Here is a 19,143-nt window from a genome sequence, read left to right on the forward strand (position 1 = left end):
AAGATGCTTGGGCTTTTGTCCTCACGCCAGTGGGGTGGGCTGTGCATCCTCTGCTCACCGTGGCCTCTGCAGGGCGCTGCTGAGAGGGAGCAGCTGAGGCCTTTGCTCTCCTAACTCCCTTTCTCCCCAAATAAGGAGCCATTTGATAATTCATGTGTTAAATAATTATTGAGCACTTAGTATGTGAGAGGTACTTTTAGAAGCTTTAAGAGATATCCAGATGAATGACCTGGTGCTGAGCTTCAAGGAGCTTAGAGTCCAGCTTAGAGACATACATTTAATGAATTTGGTGTCCTTTGTTAAGGGATCCATGTATTTTTAAAAATTCTTTGGGGTAAAGTTCACCCATTGTAAATGTCCTCTTCAGTAGTGTTACTATATATGTAGAGTTGTGCATAAGTATCCATACTGTTACATTGTATTTTTAAGTGGAGATGAAAGCTGTCTTTTGACCCAGAGGAAGTATTACCTCATTTAGAATCTTCCTTTAGGTCTGACCTTGATTTCTTTTTAGTAGTTATGTATCAGAGAGAGAGGGTTGGGGTGGTTTCTTGTCCTCTGAAGGGTTGTATTCATGAAGCTCTGTAATAGCATAAGCACAGTCTCTGCCGATCCCTCATGGACTCTCAGGAAGGCCCTTGACCACATGAATCCAGTAAGGGGTGAGGCTGCACCTCCCACCCAGGACCTGCCTGACCCTGGCCTCCTCGGTGGTCTCTCGCCTCTTTTAGCCCTGGGGAAACTAGATATTTGGAGAAACTGTAAGATATTTGTTTGCTGATGATCCTTTTCCCCAACTACTCTTGTTCTCATGACCTAATGTTGCAGTTTTAGATGATGCTTGGATTAATTAGAGAAGGGAGAGGTTATGGGGGTGGGCCATGGGGGCTCTTCAGAGTACTTGCACGGTTCTCCCAAGTGACACCGTCAGCTGTATGGGGCTACTTAGGATATGTGCTTCCTCATTTTCCCTTTGGGTTTTTCTGTCTCTGACTTTCCATTCCATCTCTACTTTCTCAGGTTTGGCTCTTGAGGTCTTTTCTTCCTCCTTCCCTTCCTCCCTCCCTCCTTTCCCTTCTTCCCCTTGCTTTTCCTTCTTTCCTACTCATTTTTGCCTTTCCCTTGAACGACCATGCGGCGATCTGGTCCACTCGGAGCCCATTCAGGCCGTGCTAAGTTGGCCATTGGCTGACTCAGCAGTGAGGTCGGGGAATCTAGATTTGTTTAATGGCCTCATGAACTAAAGGAGCCCCTCTCTACTTTTTATATCAAGGTCACTGGTCAGTAGAGAAAGCAATAAAATATAACTTCAACATCTGTGTTTTAAAAGAATGGAAGATAGGGAGTGATTCTACCTCCAGTCTTAAAAAGTGAGAACAGGAAGTGGAAAGCTGAATAAAAATTTATTTTGATCAAAATGTATTTTGATTCTGCATTATGGGAAGTTAATGGAAGAGGAAGAAAAAATTATAGGGAAAAGTAAAGGGAGCAGGACATGCTTACTAAATACTGAGAAACAGTCTTATTGCTGATTTTTAAATAGAATATCTTGTATGTGAAAGGAATGTTAAATAGCTAGACTTTGTTATAAGAAATATTTTATTTTGTGCATAAAATGTTAACACATGAGAATTGTGAAATCTCTCCCCTCCCCCACCCCCACCAGTGTTAGTGAAAACACTTCACTTTCAACACTTTGAAAATTTGGTAGGAGGCCTCATTTTATAGAGGAAGATGGCATCTAGTTTTGTTGAGTTACACTGCAAGGCCTTTTAAAATGTTACTGCTGAGAGTTTTAAAAACTTCCTGTTTTACCTTTGGGGGCATAGCCAAGAGAAAACCTGGTATTTGCCCAGATGAAAAGGAGAACTCCATGCTTTCTGGCCCCTGGCTGGGTCACAGCCCCTGACTCCTGGTCTCACCCACTGGGCGTAGAGTCTCGAGGGTTTTCTTAGCATGTGGAGCACAGTTTACCTGGTAACTTCAAGCCCCACATCTCTTCTTTCCTAGTTGGGGCCTTATTTTAAAAAATGATTTTGGGAGCTGCTACCACATGTTGGCACGGCACATGCTCTATGCAGTGTGATGCCAATGTTACTCATGATGACACTAAACTGCATTTGGTGGTTGGCTTTGGTTTGTAGTGCTGGCCAGAAGAGCTGTGCAGGAGTACATCATCACATCCATCAAAGAGGTGTTGAGGATTCACTTCAACCGTGCCGTGGAGCTCCAGGTGGGTCCCTGCGGCTGGCAAGTCTGACGCGGGAGCTGGGATGGAGGCACGTTGTAATGGTAGCAGGACGTTCTTGTTCTTCTCTTCCGCCTTGATGGACACCCCCTCATCCTTTGGGTCCCCACTCAGGCATCACTTCCTCAGGGAAGGCCCTCCTGACCCCAGGCAAGGCCAGGGCTAGTCCTTCAGAGGGATGCGGTGGCAGATTGGAAGAAAGAGGCTCTAAAACCAAATTTGGGGATGACTGAACAATTTTGCTTGTCTTGATTTACATAAAACGACTTGGATTAGAATTTAAATTAGATTTTAGAGTGAGTGCATATGCATGTTTCTGTATATTCAGTGAGATGATAGATTTCCAAATGTTTTATAGTGGGCCCCATGCTCCTGCCGCCTCTCCCTTGATGAGCTCAGAGAGCTCACCCTGCAGGCCTGTACCATTCTGAACAGGGGCGGAGCCAAAGCCATGTGTCACTATTGAGCATGTAAGACAGGGCTCGTTTGAATTAAGATGTCCTGTAAGTGAAAGTACACACTGGATTTCAAAGACTTAGTGAAAAAGGAATGTAAAATATCTCCCTAATAATTTTTTGCATTGACTACATGTTGAAGTTGTATTTCAGATATATTGGGTTAAGTAAATGTATTTAGAATTAATTTCACCATTTTCTTCTTATGTTTTTAAATGTGGCTATTAGACATTTTAAAATTGCTTATGTGGCTCACAGATTTTTTTGGGCAGCACTGCCCAACAGAGCATGTGCTCCTTTATATGTGGGTTAAATGCAACAAATGCCTAGAATTCTCTATACCTCACTATTTAATTCATATTATTGGCTATTCTTTCTTGCTGTCTTTGCTCCAGTAATTTTGTGCTGTTTTTGAGAAGGTTGGCAGATGTGTGAAAGGGTAGGTAAAAGTAAAATTTTGATTATGTGTGTAGCACTGCCTAATTTAAAATGACTATTTTTTACTCACTACAGCTTCCTTTTAAGTTTGAATTATGGTACTCCCAAATTTGATAATTACTGTCTTCTCTATTTTTTATTTTCATAGGTTTATGATCTGTTCGCTGACTTCACTTTTCTGGTAACATCTGGCCCTTTTGTTTACACGGCAATATCAGTCATAAATGTTCTTATAAATAGTAAACTTGTACGTGACCAAACTCCTTTAATTCTGGCTGTGAAACCTTCCTTCTTTGTGCCAGAGTCCAGGTTCCAAGTTCAAACAGGTGAGAAAACTGAGCATAGTTGTTATGATTTATAAATAAAATTTAATTTAATGTTTTGTTTTTAAAAAATTGGGAGGGAATTAAAAAATATGTTATTTAAGATTTCAAAAATATTTATAAATATGGAAAATATTTGTATATAAAAGTATACAGAATAATTTAATGAACCTCCATATGCCCATTTTATGGCTTTGACAGTTTTCAGCTCCTAGCTGGTCTTGTTACATCAACACCCTTATCTACAGACCTTCCTCTCACATTATTTTGATATGGCATCATGTTATCTCATTCATAATTATTTCAGCCTATGCCTCTGAAAGATGACTATTAAATAAGCCACAACATATGCATATATACATACATGTACATGTATATACACACATATATGTCTGTCCACAATATCATTAACATACCCTCTAAAATTAATAGTAATTCCTGAGTATCATACTTAATTTCTTACTATGGACATTTTCAAACATGTAAGAGTAGAGAGGATAACAAATTTAGCCCACATATGCCATCACTAAACTTAAAAAATTACCAACATTCTCCCAGTTTTGTTTCGTCTATCCCTCAGTTTTTGAGGAAGTCAGACTATTTTAAAGTAATACCAGGTATCATGTCATTTCACCTGGGTGTAAGAAATAATCTCTAATGGGTTATTTATGTATTTGAAATGTTTCAGTCAGTTGTATCTTTTGATGCTCAGATTGTCATCGTAGGTATTTTTCCATTTAAAATGATACAAGTCACCTTCACATTGTATTTATTCATTTGGTGTAGAGTTGGCTTCCCACATTTCCATGATATGATACATGTAAGTGATACAGCATAGAACTCAATCCCATACTATGGATGAATTAGTTGATTAGATATTGTTTTTTTCCCTCCTTGTTCCTTAATGCTAAAGAAGTGCCTAGTTCATGGGACTGTCATTGCTGTCCTTTCAGTACTCCAGTTTGTGCCTCAGAGTGTGGACACTGGCTTCTGCAACTTCACCCAGCGTATCGAGAAAGGCCTTATGACAGCTCTCTCTGAAGTGAGAAAACACCACCAGGGGGCGTATAACCTCACGGTGCAGGTGAGAACAGGACTGAACCCAGAATAAGACGTTTTATCCTTAAAGGGGACGAGTTTCATAGTGTTTCATTTAAGCTGAAGCTACACTTAACTCTTACTAATTCCCTCCAGTGGAAGAGGTTCAGTTCATACGGATCAGGGTCAGTCTCTTTCCATGGTATCAAGTTCACATAGCATGAATAGGCTAAGCATGTTCAAGACTGAGGAGTAGCTGGGTAACCAGGAAGCTCAGGGATGGTTAGCTGGAGAGAGATGGCTATATGCAGGAAATTAAAGAATTTTCTAAAAAGGAACAGTAAAAACCTAAATACACAATTGGGCAGAATGCTTAAATACACTAGTGTTTCATATTATGGAATGCCATGAAATAGAGTGCTTCATTCTAAAAATGGAATATACCTCTAATCAAGGAGCAGGCTTTGTTTGTATTGTATGGAAACTGTTGGTGTTTTAATATTTCTTTGATATTTTTTCCTCTGTATTCTTCGTTCTCTCTTTTTGGAATTCTTATTAAACAGATTTTGGTGCTTCTAGATTCACCTTACATATTTCTTAATTTTTCTTACGTTTTCTATCTCTCTTTTAAATTCTAAGTTTTTTCTGATTTTCTAAACTTTGTCCTCCAAGTCACTAATTTAGTCTTCAGCTGTATCCATTATTGTTAGTCAATCCCTCTGTTGAATTTTCTTTCAGCCATCATTATTTTTTTTTGCTCCTTTTTTGTTGCAGTCTTCCCTGGAATGGTGCAGGATTATCTTGAATGATGATGCAATATTACCTTGAAAGTCTCTGAGCATGTTCATTAGAATTTTTGAAAAGTTGCTTTCCCTCTCCTAAGTTATCTGTGTTCTCTGCAGCCATTGTTCTATGTTGATCTTGGTCCATTGCTTTTGTGCTATTAGTTTTCTGTAAATATCTGGAGATGATTGATTGGTTGTTAGGAATGAAGGAGCAGGTTTTTAATTCTGGCAGCTAGTCGAGTTTTCCCCTTCAGCCTTGGGTGGGGTCTGTGTCTGCATCAGCCTCGTCTCCTGATAGAAGAATTCACTGGAGCCCTGGGGACTGGCCAGGACATATTGGCAGTGGGGTAGATGTATCGGCTTCTCACTCTCGGGGCAGCATGTGGTCAGAGACAGGCAGACTGGGACCTCCTGCCTCCAGAGTAAGTTAAGGAGGTTGCTCCTTGGGAAAGAGCAGTTTTGGGTCATTTTCAGGGCTGCTTTTTCTTTCATTTTCTTTCCTCCTTTGTCCCTTGTGTGCACCACAGTTATAGCAGTCTCTACCCACTTTCCTGCTTAGCACCAAGCCCACAGTAGGTCTTTCAGCACTCTCTGGTGGGGAGCTCATTTTTCTTAGGGAGCAGTTCTTTTGGGATATTCAGGGTGAAGATGTGGCTGCTGTTAATGCCTCTGGCCTGCATGTGGCAGTTAGAAAGGGAAGAGGAGGGAGGTACTTCACTCGGCTCTTTGGCACAGATGCTTTGATTAATTACACTGCTTGCTCTTTGCAGCCTACAGTGGCCTCAGTTTTGACCATTTCTACCTTGAGCCTCTCCTGGGGTCCCGGGGGTAGGACACTCTCAGCTCTGTTGTGGATTATGCCTTGTTAGGTTATGGGTTGCAGTTCCTCAATTCCGGTTTATATCAAAATAGTCCCGTCCTCTCTCCATCTTCCAGAAATTTGACAGAATCTCTGGTTTTCCTCCACTCTCAGTGATGTTGTGAATTTATTCTCCTTTGTTCAGGCTATTGTTCTTTCGGTGGGCTCTGGGGTGTGGGGCAGGGGGAGAGGCTATAAATACATGTGCCCAGCTCATCACTTTATGTAAAAAGTGTTTTCAATAAACTGAGAATTTAAAGTATTGCAAAGGGGAACCAGACTGAGAAGCCAGTTAGTTCCTTTAAAAAAAGTTAACCACTCTGTGTTATTAAAAAGTCAGGGAAATTGTGAGAGAGAAGTCATAGTCAAGCTTTTAGCTGAACCTGTTCATTTGTTTTAGAAGCTTATCCCACCTTCCTTCTTTCAGATCTTGAATATCACCATGGGTTCCTCAAGGGCGGAGCCTCGGCGGGGCCCTGTGAATATCGTCTTTGCCGTCAGAGGCGCCCAGGGGTTTCTGAATGGGTCTGAAGTGAGCGAGTTGCTCAGGAACCTGAGTGTGGTGGAGTTCAGTTTCTACCTGGGTTTCCCGGTGCTACAGATCGCTGAGCGTGAGTACTGCTCTTTTGTGGAGCATTGGGAAGGGGGCCATGAGTAGTCAAGTGATATTCAAGGAAATGTCTGGCTGAAATCTGGAGTGTAAGTCAGATAAAATTGGAGCTTCCCAGATTCAAGCCAGGGTGGGCCCCCAGAGCCCCCTGCACCCGCCGGGCCTTACTTTACTATTTCCCTTGAGAGTAAGGGGCTGTTAGACAGCACCTGTTCTGGAAAAGGGGAGGCCAGAAGGACAGAGAGCAGGTCTGTGGTCACCAGGGAGGTAGGGTGGGAGGAAAGCCAGACTGCAAAGAGGTCACAGCACACAGATTTGGGGGCCGATTGGGCTGTTCTGTGTCTTCATTGTGGTGGCGGTTGCATGACTCTATGCATTTGCCAAACCCCATGAAACAGTAGAGCAAAGAGTGAGCTTTACTGCATACACACTTACAAATTAAATTAAAAAAGAGTAGTCAAGGAAAACCCACAAAACCTTTCTTCCTGGCTGAAACAATTAGATTCACTCTGCAAGTGGAGTGCGATGGGAGGTGGGGGAAACATTTACTTAAAAGAATATTAGATTCCAGAGTTGAAAAAGTCAGGGAAAAAAAAATCAAATTAGTTTTACAGTGTAACAGCCCTATGGTCTAATGGTTTTAAATGTATTTTAGTGTATTGTTAATTAAGTTGAAAAGAATTTAACTTGTGAAATGCAAAAGAGGATGGGGTAAAATTGTTATTTACAAATAGCACCTTGCAGTTAATGTGCAGTGCAAGTACGGATAAATAAGTATGCAGGACAACAGGTATACTCTGGGACTGTCCCAGGCAAGCCAGGACATAAGGTCACTTTACCCTGAGTCACTGCTGGGAAATCCTAGGGCTCTAAGGAACACATTGTGAAAACTCATTGCTCTGGAACAATGACATTTCAAGGGGAACTTGTGAAGCAGTGTCCCTTGAGCAAGTCCTCTATTTCTTTCTCTCTTGAGACTCATGTGCTGAAAAAAATATTACTGTCCCTGCCTGTACACCAATTTGGCATTTTGTTCTTCCATAGTTCATGCAAAATAGTATAGGAAAGGCAATATGTTGTGACTTACCGAGTATTCCCCAGGATGCTTACCTTTCTGACTGTTGCAAACATGGGTTTTATAGATTTTTCTCCTTCTCTAACCTTTCCTTTTTACAGCCTTCCAGTACCCACAGCTCAACTTATCGCAGTTGTTGAAGTCCTCTTGGGTAAGAACAGGTATGTTCCACTTATGTAACATTTTGGGAACTGAAAGAATAAGAAGTCTGTGCGGGTGGATTGAGAAGGTACCTCCTTTCCTGTTTCTGAGTCCCTAAATTCAGTACCTTGAGTTCTTGGCAAAGAATGAATGAGAAAAGGATTGAAATTTGGCTGTGGGAATGTGTCCCACTGAGTTATGGCACAAAAAAACACTGGCTTTCTTTAAAATTCATACATCAAGTCCAGGGCAAAGTCTAACAGGAATTGACAATCTTCTGACCCAGAACTGGCCAGAGTTCCGAAGCAAGGATTTCTTTTTTTTTCTGAAAGTCTTACTTGTCTGGTTTTATGAGGATGAACCAGGTAGCTGTAGGAGCAAATAAGAAGCTTTTTTTCCAAGTCTTGTGGTCTTGGTTCAGATATTTACAGCTATGGCTTTGCAGGTGAGGGCATTCTACACAAAAGCTTGAGAGTTACATACCATGTGCCCAGCATGTGAGCAATGCAGGGGGTATTGGGTTATGGAGAAGAAGCATGCAGAGTGATGAAAGTCCCCATTCATGGGTTCCCTGCAAGTTCTTGCTTCACATGTCCCATGTCAAGATCCCACCTCTCTGAATAGTATAGTGGTCCCATTCCCTAAATAATTTTCATAGCAGTTAAGTGACTTGCCCATGGTCCTATCTCAGGATTTAAACCATTCTGGCTGAAAAGCACATGCTTTTTTCTCCTGTACTCTGCTGCCAAGCTGATTACCTGTTTAGGTAATCTTGTTTACAGCATATGTCTAAAGATAGGTACTCTTATCTTGAGTCAGTTTAAGAGTCCAAGTCTTGAATCAAGATAAGGAAGGAACTCAGCCATTTCCAGAAGTTTTGAAATAAGTGCAGAAAAAATGTTTGATCTTGTGTAGGAGCTCTTAGCTCCAAGGCTCCTGCATTGCTGAGTTCCTGAAGCTTGTGGCGAACTGTCCGTGTAACAGAGCTGAGACCCAGAAGCAGTACATTCTGGACTCTCTCTCATCCCGTTCACATCCAGTTTCCCTCCTTTTAATGTCTCCTGTATGGGACTGACACTTTGTAGTGATCCTATGTTAATCTCTCTTACACATGTGCCATTTTTTTCCTCCACTGCTAACTTGTTTTGGGGCCTGCATGTATTTTATTTTATAAATGTAGTTCTCCTGGGAGTCATTGAGAAGCAGCTCCAAAATGAAGTGTTTCAGACTGAGATGGAACGCAAACTGGCCCAGCTGCTCAGTGAGGTGTCTACCAGAAGGCGGGTGTGGAGAAGGGCCACCATCACTGCGGGGAACAGCGTGGTGCAGGTACTTCTAGAAGGCCAGAGGTGGAGGGAAGGAGAGACAGAGTGCCATCTAAAAACGTGCTGTATTTTAATGCAAATGGAAAATGCCATGATAAGATTGTAAGTTAGACTGATTGCTCTATACTAGGTAGTAACTGAATGTGGCAGCATTTCAGTTCAACTAGAGTCCAGAAAAATATTTACTGAGCCATGAGTAAGTGGTCAGTACCAACCATAGACCTATGGGAAAAACAGTGAAAGAATTATGTCACTGGGTGCCATGCCATGGGATGACCTTACTTTTCAAAGAGTAGATTTTTGATTTGCAAGTAGGTAGTCAATTTTATGCAGTGATAAGTTATTATCAATACCATCATAGCAATAAATCTTTTAGCTGGAGGAAACCTTAAGAGATCAGAAATAGGGAAATTTTCTGCTCTATTCCAGCACTTCATCTTCCCGGCCTTCTATGAATCACAAGTGTTTCATATTATGCAGTTGTCTTCACTTTTTTTTTGCTGAGTTAAAACTGGTATTTAAGATTGTATGTTTTAGGTGTACAGCATAATCATTCAATATTTGTGTACCCTCTGAAGCGAACATAATTCAATATTTGTGTACACTCTGAAGTGATCACTACATAAGTCAAGTTACCATCATCACCATATGATTCACTTTGTAAACTGCAAGAAAGGTTAAAAGTGACAGATTCACTTGTATTGAAAAGTCATCCTGTTAAAAATGCACATACAGAAGTTGGCAGTTGGGGATGTAATTTATTCCCATCTCAATGTGAATTATGTTATTTTGGATTTGTTTTCTTTACCAATTGCTGACCTATAGAGCTAGGAAATGAGATATTTAGATCAGTGGCATTTCAGAGATAGGAAACCGGACTGAAACCCTGAAGCCCAGGGGCAGGGAGCTTGGTGGATTGGAAGCATTAGAGAGAAAACGTAAAACTGCCGTTAGGTGGAAGGAGTACACCAGTTTGCTGGGAGCAGGCATCAGTGTCCTGCCGTGCTTTTACCAAGTGTTCCCTGTAAATATTGCTCTTTATTTCCCCTCAGGAAGGTGGTTGTTCCTTTGCCAGATGCAAAATATAGAGAAATTAAGAAACTAATAAAAAATTTAGAATAATATTTAACAAATAAGTGTAGAACAATAAAACATTAAAACAAATTATAAAAGCTTTGCCTTACTCAGCACTGCTGGCTTCCTAGAGCTCCAGGTTTAGGTAGAGGTTAATTTATGTACATAAAACAGTTATAGAGCCCCATAAAACTACATAATGAGGTGCTGGTTTAGTTGTGCAAGTTCCCTAAGGTAGGAATATGGGATATGTGAAAGTTAACTTGGCCATCCTGGCTAATAGTGCTATCTGACTGTGCCCTACATCTCTGTCCCTTTAGAGTGACCAAGCAGAAAGATAAAGATGAGAATTGATGTAGAATGGTATAGGATTCTTCATGAAAACATAATTTGTAAAAATGAAAGTACTTCTAGGTGCGGCAATCAGACAAGATAGAGATAAAAGGCATTAAATTGGTAAGGAAGAAACGAAACTATCATTATGTGCAGATGACATGATACTGTATATATGTAAAACCTTAAAGATGCCACCAAAAAACTATTAGAACTAATAACTGGATTTAACAAAGTTGCAGGATACAAAATTAATGCACAGAAATCTGTTGCATTCCAATCTACTAACAAAGAACTAGCAGAAAGAGAAATCAGGAAAGCAATTCTATTTACAATTGCATCAAAAAAAAACAAAACACCCAGGAATAAACCTGACCAAGGAGGTGAAAGAACTGTCCTCTGAAAACTATAAGACACTCATGAGAGAAATTAAAGAAGATACAAATAAATGGAAATCTAGCCCATGCTCATGGATAGGAATAACTAATATTGTCGAAATGGCTGGCTTGCTCAAAGTAATTTAAAGATTCAGTGCAATCCCTATCAAAATACCAATGGCATTTTTCAATGAACTAGAGCAAATAATCCTAAAATTCATATAGGACCATAAAAGAACCTGAAAAGCCAAAGCAATACTGAAAGAAGAACAAAGCTGGAGGTATTATGCTTCCTGACTTCAAGTAAACACACAAAGCTACAGTAATTAAAACAGTTTGGCACTGTCACAAGAACAGACCCATAGATGAATGGGACAGAATAGAGAGCCTAGATATGAACCCATGCATATATGGTCAATTAATGTATGACAAAGGAGCCATGAATATACAATGGTGAAAAGACAGTCTCTTCAATAACTGGTGTTGGGAAAACTGGACAGCTACATGCAAGCGAATGAAACTAGATTACTGCCTAACTCCATAAACAAAAGTAAACTCGAAATGGATCAAAGACTAAAATGTAAGACATGAAACCATAAAACTCTTAGAAGAAAACAGGCAAAAATCTCTTGAACATAAGCATGAACAGTTTTTTCCTGGACGTATCTCCTCGGATAAGGGAAATAAAATAAGCAAACAAGTGGGACTACATCAAACTAAAAATGTTCTGTACAGCAAAGGACACCACTGGCAGAATAAAAAGGCAACATACAGTATGGGAGAATGTATTCATAAACAGTTCATCTGATAAAGGGTTAACATCAGTATATATAGATAACTCATATGCCTCAACACCGAAAAAACAAATAACCTGATTAAAAAATGGGCAAAGGACCTGAACAGACATTTCTCCAAAGAAGAAATACAGATGGCCAACAGGCATGTGAAAAGATGTGCAACATCACTAATCATCAGAGAGATTCAAATCAGAACCACAGTGAGGTATCACCTAACACCAGTCAGAATGGCCACTGTCTAATAGACAGCAAATAACAAGTGTTGGTGAGGATGGGAGAAAAGGGAACCCTCCTACACTGTTGGTGGGAATGTCAGTTGGTGCAGCCACTGTGGAAAGCAGTAGGAGGTTCCTCATAAAACTAAAAATAGAAATGACATATGACCCAGCAATTCCACTTCTAGGAATTTACCTGAAGAAAACAAAACCCAGGATTTGAAAAGATGTATGAACCCCTGTGTTTATCGTGGCATTATATACAATAGCCAAGATTTGGAAGCAACCTAAGTGTTCATTAATAGATAAATGGATAAAGAAGGTGTGGTATATATACACAATGGAATATTATTCCGTCATAAAAAAAATCCTGCCATTTGCAACAACGTGGATGGACCTAGAGGGTATTATACTAAATGAATGTGCTAGGCAGAAAAAGACAAATGCACTATATAATTTAACTTGTAGAGTCTAAAAACAAAACAAAACAGAATGAACTAAATAGCAGTAGACTCATAGAGCCTGAGAAGTGGTTACTGTGAGGGAGGGGTTGGGGTGGGTGAGAAGGGTGAGTGGGATAAGGGGGCACAGAAATTCTCAATCATAATATAGGTTGGTCACAGGGATGGTAGCACAGCATGGAGAATATAGCCAACTATTCTGTAACATCTATGCAGTTACTGTAACAGTAACTGCACTAGTGGGGGTGAGGATCTAATAATGCGTGTAACTGTTGAATTACTGTGTTGTATTCTTGAAACCAATATAACGTTGTATATCAACTATAGTTCAATAAAAAATACCTATAATAATGTAAAAAAATATGAAAGTACTAAAACAACCTAAATGTGAAGCAATTGAAGAATAGGCAAATAAATTATACTGAATGTTTATATGTTGGTATGTTGTGTGGCCGCTACTTTTTTAAAATTAGTGGGCAACATAGAAAAATGCTCAGGTTTAGACTACGAAAGAATGTGTGCAATGTTATCAAAATATTAAAAATATTAATATAAAACTCATGAAAAATAACAGAAATATGCCAAAATGTTTATAATTTTCTTTGGTTGAATTTCAAGGGATTTTTCATTTTTATTCTTTATACTTTTTTGTGTGTTCTTCGAAATTTCTCCAATGAGCATATAATTAATATAGTGAACACATGATTTAGTCAGAAAAGAATTTTAAAAATGCAGTTGAAAATATTGCCTGAAATGATGACTCCATCATACCATGGTTGTGTGGATTCCAGATATGGATTTGATAAGCAGTCATCTAGAAAGGATGTTGGAATTAGATTTTACTGACTTAACTTTCAGATTGGACAAGCTTGTAGAGAATCTTTATCCTAGCTGGGATCACCAGATATCACTAAAATTTATCATAATGTTTCAATGGAATAAATAAGGCACATAGGTAGAGGGACAGGTGGATATAATCTACCTGCTTTTTCAGAGCCTGTGATAGTATTCCATTCTAATTGCTAATAAGGAATTAATCACTACAGCACAGGTTGGCAAGGGGAAAAGTAGGTGGTTTGGGAATAGAATTGTCAGGGAACTGTCCTAGAAATAACAAATATGGGGCCAGATTGATGAGCCCTTCTCAGGATGGGGAGGAATAAAGAACAGATTCTCCAGGGTTGAGAGTTTGGATCTGTGTTGTTAAGGGTCTTTATACATAATCTATAAGAAGGTGTTCACAGTGACATCATGAAATTGTTGACTTGCCAGAGGCTTCCAGTGGTGAGGAAGGAGTCCAGAAGCTGTGTCCAGAGCACGTTGTAGTGTTACCATTTTGTCCACTTGGCTAGAAAGATAGCAGCTGCATTTTTCCAGAGGCAAATATAGAGACCAAAAAGTCAAACTGCATGTATAAAATAGGGGCCTGAGTCATTGTTGATCATTTTCTCAAAACATCAATCCAGCATTTTGCTGGTGTCTAAAGGGGCAATGAAACTGTTGCATGTTAAGAGAAACAGCAATAAAACAGAAAGCTATAAAAATTTATGCAAAACTGTGGTATATCAAGTGTACTAGATTCTGAAGTACTAATATAAAAAGATTACCCTTAACACTAGAGAGATATCACATCAAAGTACTGTTTGACCCAGCAGATTATGAAATAGGAGATTTTTTCCCAGCTTGATTGAGGTATAATTGACATACAATATTGTCTAAGTTTGAAGTGTACAGTGTGATGATTTGATACATGCATATATTATGAAATAATTGCCACAGCTAGGGTAGTTAACACATCCATCAGTTACAGAGTTAGCTTTGTGTGTGTGTGTTTGTGTATTAAATCGTATTTTTTAATCCATTTATCTGTAGGTGGATACTTCAGTTGCTTCCATGTCTTGGCTATTATAAATAATGCTGCAGTGAGCATGGGGGTGCAGATATCTCCTCATGGTAGTGATTTCATTTCCTTTGGATATACACCCAGAAGTGGGATTGCTCAATCATATGGTAGTTCCATTTTTAATTTTTCAAGGAACTTCCATACTTTTTTCCAGTGGCTTTAAATTTACATTCCTATCAACAGTGTACAGATGTTCCCTTTTCTCCACATCTCTTGTCTTTTTGATAATATTTATTCTAACCTGGTATGAAGTGAAATCTCATTGTGACTTTGATTGGCATTTCCTTGATGATTAGTGATGTTGAGCACTTTTTCATGTATCTGTTGGCCATTTGTGTATCTTCTTTGGAAAAACGTCTATTCAGACCTTAGGCCCATTTTTTAATCAGATGGTTTGTGTTTTTGCTATTGAGTTATATGAATCCCTTATATATTTTGGATATTAATCCTTTATCAGATAAATCATTTGCAAATATTTCCTCCCATTCTGTGGACTGCTTTTCATTTTGTTGATTATTTCTTTTGTTGTGCAGAAGCTTTTTGATTGATTGTAGTCCCATTTATTTATTATTATTTTTGCTTTGTTGCTTGTATTTTGGGTGTCACATCCAAAAAGTCATTGCCAAGACCAATGTCAGAGAGCTTTTTCCTTAATGTTTTCTTCTAGGAGTTTTCTGGTTTTGGTCTTAAATTTAAGTCTTTCCATTTGGAGTTACTTTTTTCTTGTGGTGAAAGATAGGCATCCAGTTTCTTTCTTCTGGATATGAATTTCCCATTTTCCCAACACCATTTATTGAAGACCCTATCTTTTCTCCTTGGGTATTCCTGGCTCCTTTGTCACTGGGGTCTTTTGTAGTTCTGTATCAATATTAGGATTGTTTTATCTATTTCTGTAAAAAAATACCATTGGAATTTTGATAGGGATTGCATCAAATCTATAGATGGCTTTGGGGATAATATGAACATACTAACAATATTAATTCTGCTGATCCATGAATATGGGATATCTTTCCATTTATTTCTTTTCTTCACTTTCTTTCATCAGTGTCTTAGAGTTTTCAGTGTACAGGTCTTTTACCTCCTTGGTTAAATTTATTCCTAAGTATTATTTTTGATGCTGTTGTGAATGGACAGTTTTCTTTATTTTTCAGGTACTTCATTGTTAGTGTATAGAAACACAACTGATTTCTGTATGTTGGTTTTGTGTCCTGCAACTTTTCTGAATTCATTTATTCTCACAGTTTTTTGGTAAAATCTTCAGGGTTTTCTCTGTGTAAGATCGTGTCATCTACAAATAGAGATCATTTTACTTCCTTTCTGACTTAGATGCCCTTTATTTCTTTTTCCTTGCTGCAGCTAGGACTTCCAGTACTATGTTGAATAGGAGTGGTGAGACTGGGCACCCTTGTCTCATTCCTGATCTTATAGGAAAAGCTTTCATCCTTTCACCATTAAGTATGATGTTAGCCGTGATTTGTCATATATGGCCTTTAGTATGTCGTGTTCCTTCTGTATTCAGTTTGTTGAGTTTTTATCAAGATGAATGTTGAATTTTGTAAAATGCTTTTTCTGCATATTTTGAAATGTTCATAAAATTTGTATCTTCAACTAGTAATGTGACATACCACATTTATTGATTTGCATATATTGAACCGTCCTTGCATCCTACAGATGAATCCCACTTGATCATGGTGCATTATTCTTTTAATGTGCTGTTGAATTTGGTTTGCTAGTATCTTGTTGATAATTTTTGCATCTATATTCATCAGAGATATTGGTGAGTAGTTTTCTTGGAGTGTCCTTTACCTGGCTTTGGTATTAGGGTGATGCTGGTCTCATAAAATAAGTTTGGGAGTGTTCCCTCCTCTTCAATTTTTTGGGAAAATTTTGAGGATTGATGTTAATTCTTTAAATGTTTGGTAGAATTCATCAGTGAAATCATCTGGTTCTGTGATTTTTCTTTACTGGGAGGTTTTTGATTACTGATTCGATCTCCTTGTTATTGGTTTGTTCAGAATTTCTATTTCTTCATGATTCAGTCTTGGGTAGGTTGTATGTTTCTAGGATTTTATCCATTTCTTCTAGGTTGTCCAATTTGTATATAATTATTTATAGTGATCTCTTAAGAGGCTTTGTATTTCTGTGGTATCTGTTGTAATGTCTCCTCTTTCACGTAAAATTTTTATTTGAGCCCTGTCTTTTTCCTGGGTAGCCTAGTTAAACATTTGTCAATTTTCAAAGAGTCAAATCTTACTTTTGTTAATTTCTTCTATTATTTTCCTATTCTCTATTCCATTTATTCTGCTTTAATCTTTATTGTTTCCTCCCTTTTGCTAACTTTGGGCTTAGTTTGTTCTTTTTATAGTTCCTTGAGGTGTCAAGTTAGGCTATTTATTTGAGGTCTTTTCTCTTGATATATGTAGATGTTTATAGCAATAAACTTTCCTGTTAAAACTGCTTTTGCTGCATCCTGTAAGTATTGCTATTTGTGTTTTTTTGTTTTCATTTGTCTTAAGATATATTTTTTCCCCTTTTGATTTCTTCTTTGGTCCATTAGTTATTCAGGATTGTGTTGTTTAATTTCCACGTATTTGTGAATTTCCCAGCTTTCCTGCTGTTATTTTATTTTTGTACTATTGTGGTCAGAAAAGTTACATGGTATAATTTCTGTCTTGAATTTATTGAAACTTGTTTTGTGCCTAAATTATGGTGTATCCTAGAAAATGTTCCAAGCGTGCTTGAGAAGATTGGGTATTCTGCTGCTATTGGATGGAGTGTTCTATATATGTGTTAGGTCCATTTGGTTTACATTATTATTTAAATCTGCTGTTTCCTTTATTGATTCATTGTCTGGATGATCTACCAGTTGTTGAGAGTAGGGATTAGAGTATTAAAATTTTATGAGATTTATTATCCTAAGAGCTGTGCTTCTCAATTGGGGGTGATTTTGCCCTCCCCTCACCCCTGCTCCCCATGTACGTTGGCACTGTTTGGAGACATATTTGGTCATCACACTGGTGAGAGAGGGCATGGCTGGTGCTATTGGCATCTAGTGAGTAGAGGGCAGGGATGCTATTAAATATCCTACAATACTTGGAAAGCCCCAACATCAAAGAACTATCTGGACCGGAACAGCCATAGTACCAAGGCCAAGAAACCCTGTCCTAGGAAATGAGGGAGAAAATGCTAGTAGATTCAGGAAGGGCTCGGATAGACTCATAAACAGTTTCAGACAACCAGCGATGTACCTAACCTTTATGGTTGATGTTGGGAGGGCAGCAGAACCCTCCCATGATATGTTGGAGCTTGTAGCGATTCTTGACTACCTTGACTTGGCAACCCTGTGTTCTATGCATCTGACTTGCCCCTTTGTCTCAGAGAAGACTTTGAGCAAGATGAAGAAGCACATTTGTAATTCTGCACAGAGAGAATTTCATTTTAGTTGTTCCTCTTCCCATCAAGGGGGCATTGTGGGAATTCTGGGATCTGGAATGGTGTAATGCGCTTTTTATGAGGACTGGAATAAATCCTGAATAACACAAACAAGATTGAGTGCACTGAGAAAGGGCATCTGGAAACATGAGCTTCTAAAATGCTGATGGTTTCTTTAATCTTTCAGATGGTCAATGTGTCCAGGCTAGAGGGAGATGATGATCCCGTGCAGCTCGTCTACTTTGTGGAGGATCAAGATGGAGAAAGACTTAGTGCAGTCAAGTCTTCAGATCTGATTAACAAGATAGATATCCAGAGAGCAGCCATTATCTTGGGTTACCGAATTCAAGGTGCTGTTGCTCAACGTAAGTACATAAGGTTTGGACCCAAAGTTAGTCATCTGTGCTGGGCTGGGGTCAAAAGCCAGTTTCTTTCTGACAGTGAGCTCTGAATCTAAAGTATTCTTATGTGTGTATAGATTTATGTCTTAAGCCCTTATTATCAAGTGACACTTACATAAATGCCAGTTGGTGAAATTCATTTGCCAAGACTTCCTTTATTTCAACTGCTTGTAGTTGTAGGCTTCACTGCCATTTTTCCTACCTAGCATTTTGTGTTTGTGGTGTTATAGTGAGTTCTAGTAGCTTAAGTTAACTGTAATATTTCCCCCCGACTACTGCATTATTTTTCTTTTTGAAAATTTTGTCTTAGGTAAAATAACATGTTTTGTCTGTATTTATTCCAAAACCTTTTATGCCATATTTTGAATGTTGGTGGGGACAGTGAGTCACACAGGAAGCTAGGAGGTGCCCTCTGCATTTATTGGCTTCCTTCTGAGTCTTTTAAAACAAAGGAGTCCTTGATCCTTACCCTTTTCATTCCTGTTTCTCTCCCACCCTATCCTCACCCCACTCCATAATTTAGAAAGAGGTATTCTGATACTTCTGTATTATTGTTGGAATATACTGGCTCCTGCCGTCCTGGCAATGGCTGTTCTTAGTGCTGTTTTTTTCCATCTTGACAGTTTTTGGGTACTTAAAATTATGAAAAAGGAGAGGCACAGAAGAGTTATTTCTCTAAATGTTCCTTTATGAATCAGATTGCTATTTTAATGTAGATGTTTTTCCTTTATGAATCTAAGAGCTGGGTGATGCTTGCTTCCCACAGCAAGGGGATAAGTAAATGTTTAGAAAGAATTCAGCATCAGAGAATATTGAAAATTCTTTATAGAGAAGACATAGGAGACAAAGGTAG

General features: G+C 38.8%; 1 protein-coding gene across 1 annotated transcript in view; it reads left to right on the forward strand.

The window, feature by feature from the left end:
* KIAA1549 (KIAA1549 ortholog) overlaps positions 1-19,143 on the forward strand; it is a 120,923-nt gene that overhangs the window by 54,127 nt on the left and 47,653 nt on the right. The window contains exons 3-9 of the mRNA XM_017681055.3: positions 2,145-2,233; positions 3,290-3,467; positions 4,418-4,548; positions 6,574-6,757; positions 7,933-7,992; positions 9,153-9,301; positions 18,077-18,254. Coding sequence (XP_017536544.3) covers positions 2,145-2,233; positions 3,290-3,467; positions 4,418-4,548; positions 6,574-6,757; positions 7,933-7,992; positions 9,153-9,301; positions 18,077-18,254 — 969 coding nt within the window. The remainder of the gene's footprint in view (positions 1-2,144; positions 2,234-3,289; positions 3,468-4,417; positions 4,549-6,573; positions 6,758-7,932; positions 7,993-9,152; positions 9,302-18,076; positions 18,255-19,143) is intronic.

The sequence above is a fragment of the Manis javanica genome, chromosome 6, assembly GCF_040802235.1.
Source record: "Manis javanica isolate MJ-LG chromosome 6, MJ_LKY, whole genome shotgun sequence".
Classification (NCBI taxonomy): Eukaryota; Metazoa; Chordata; class Mammalia; order Pholidota; family Manidae; genus Manis; species Manis javanica.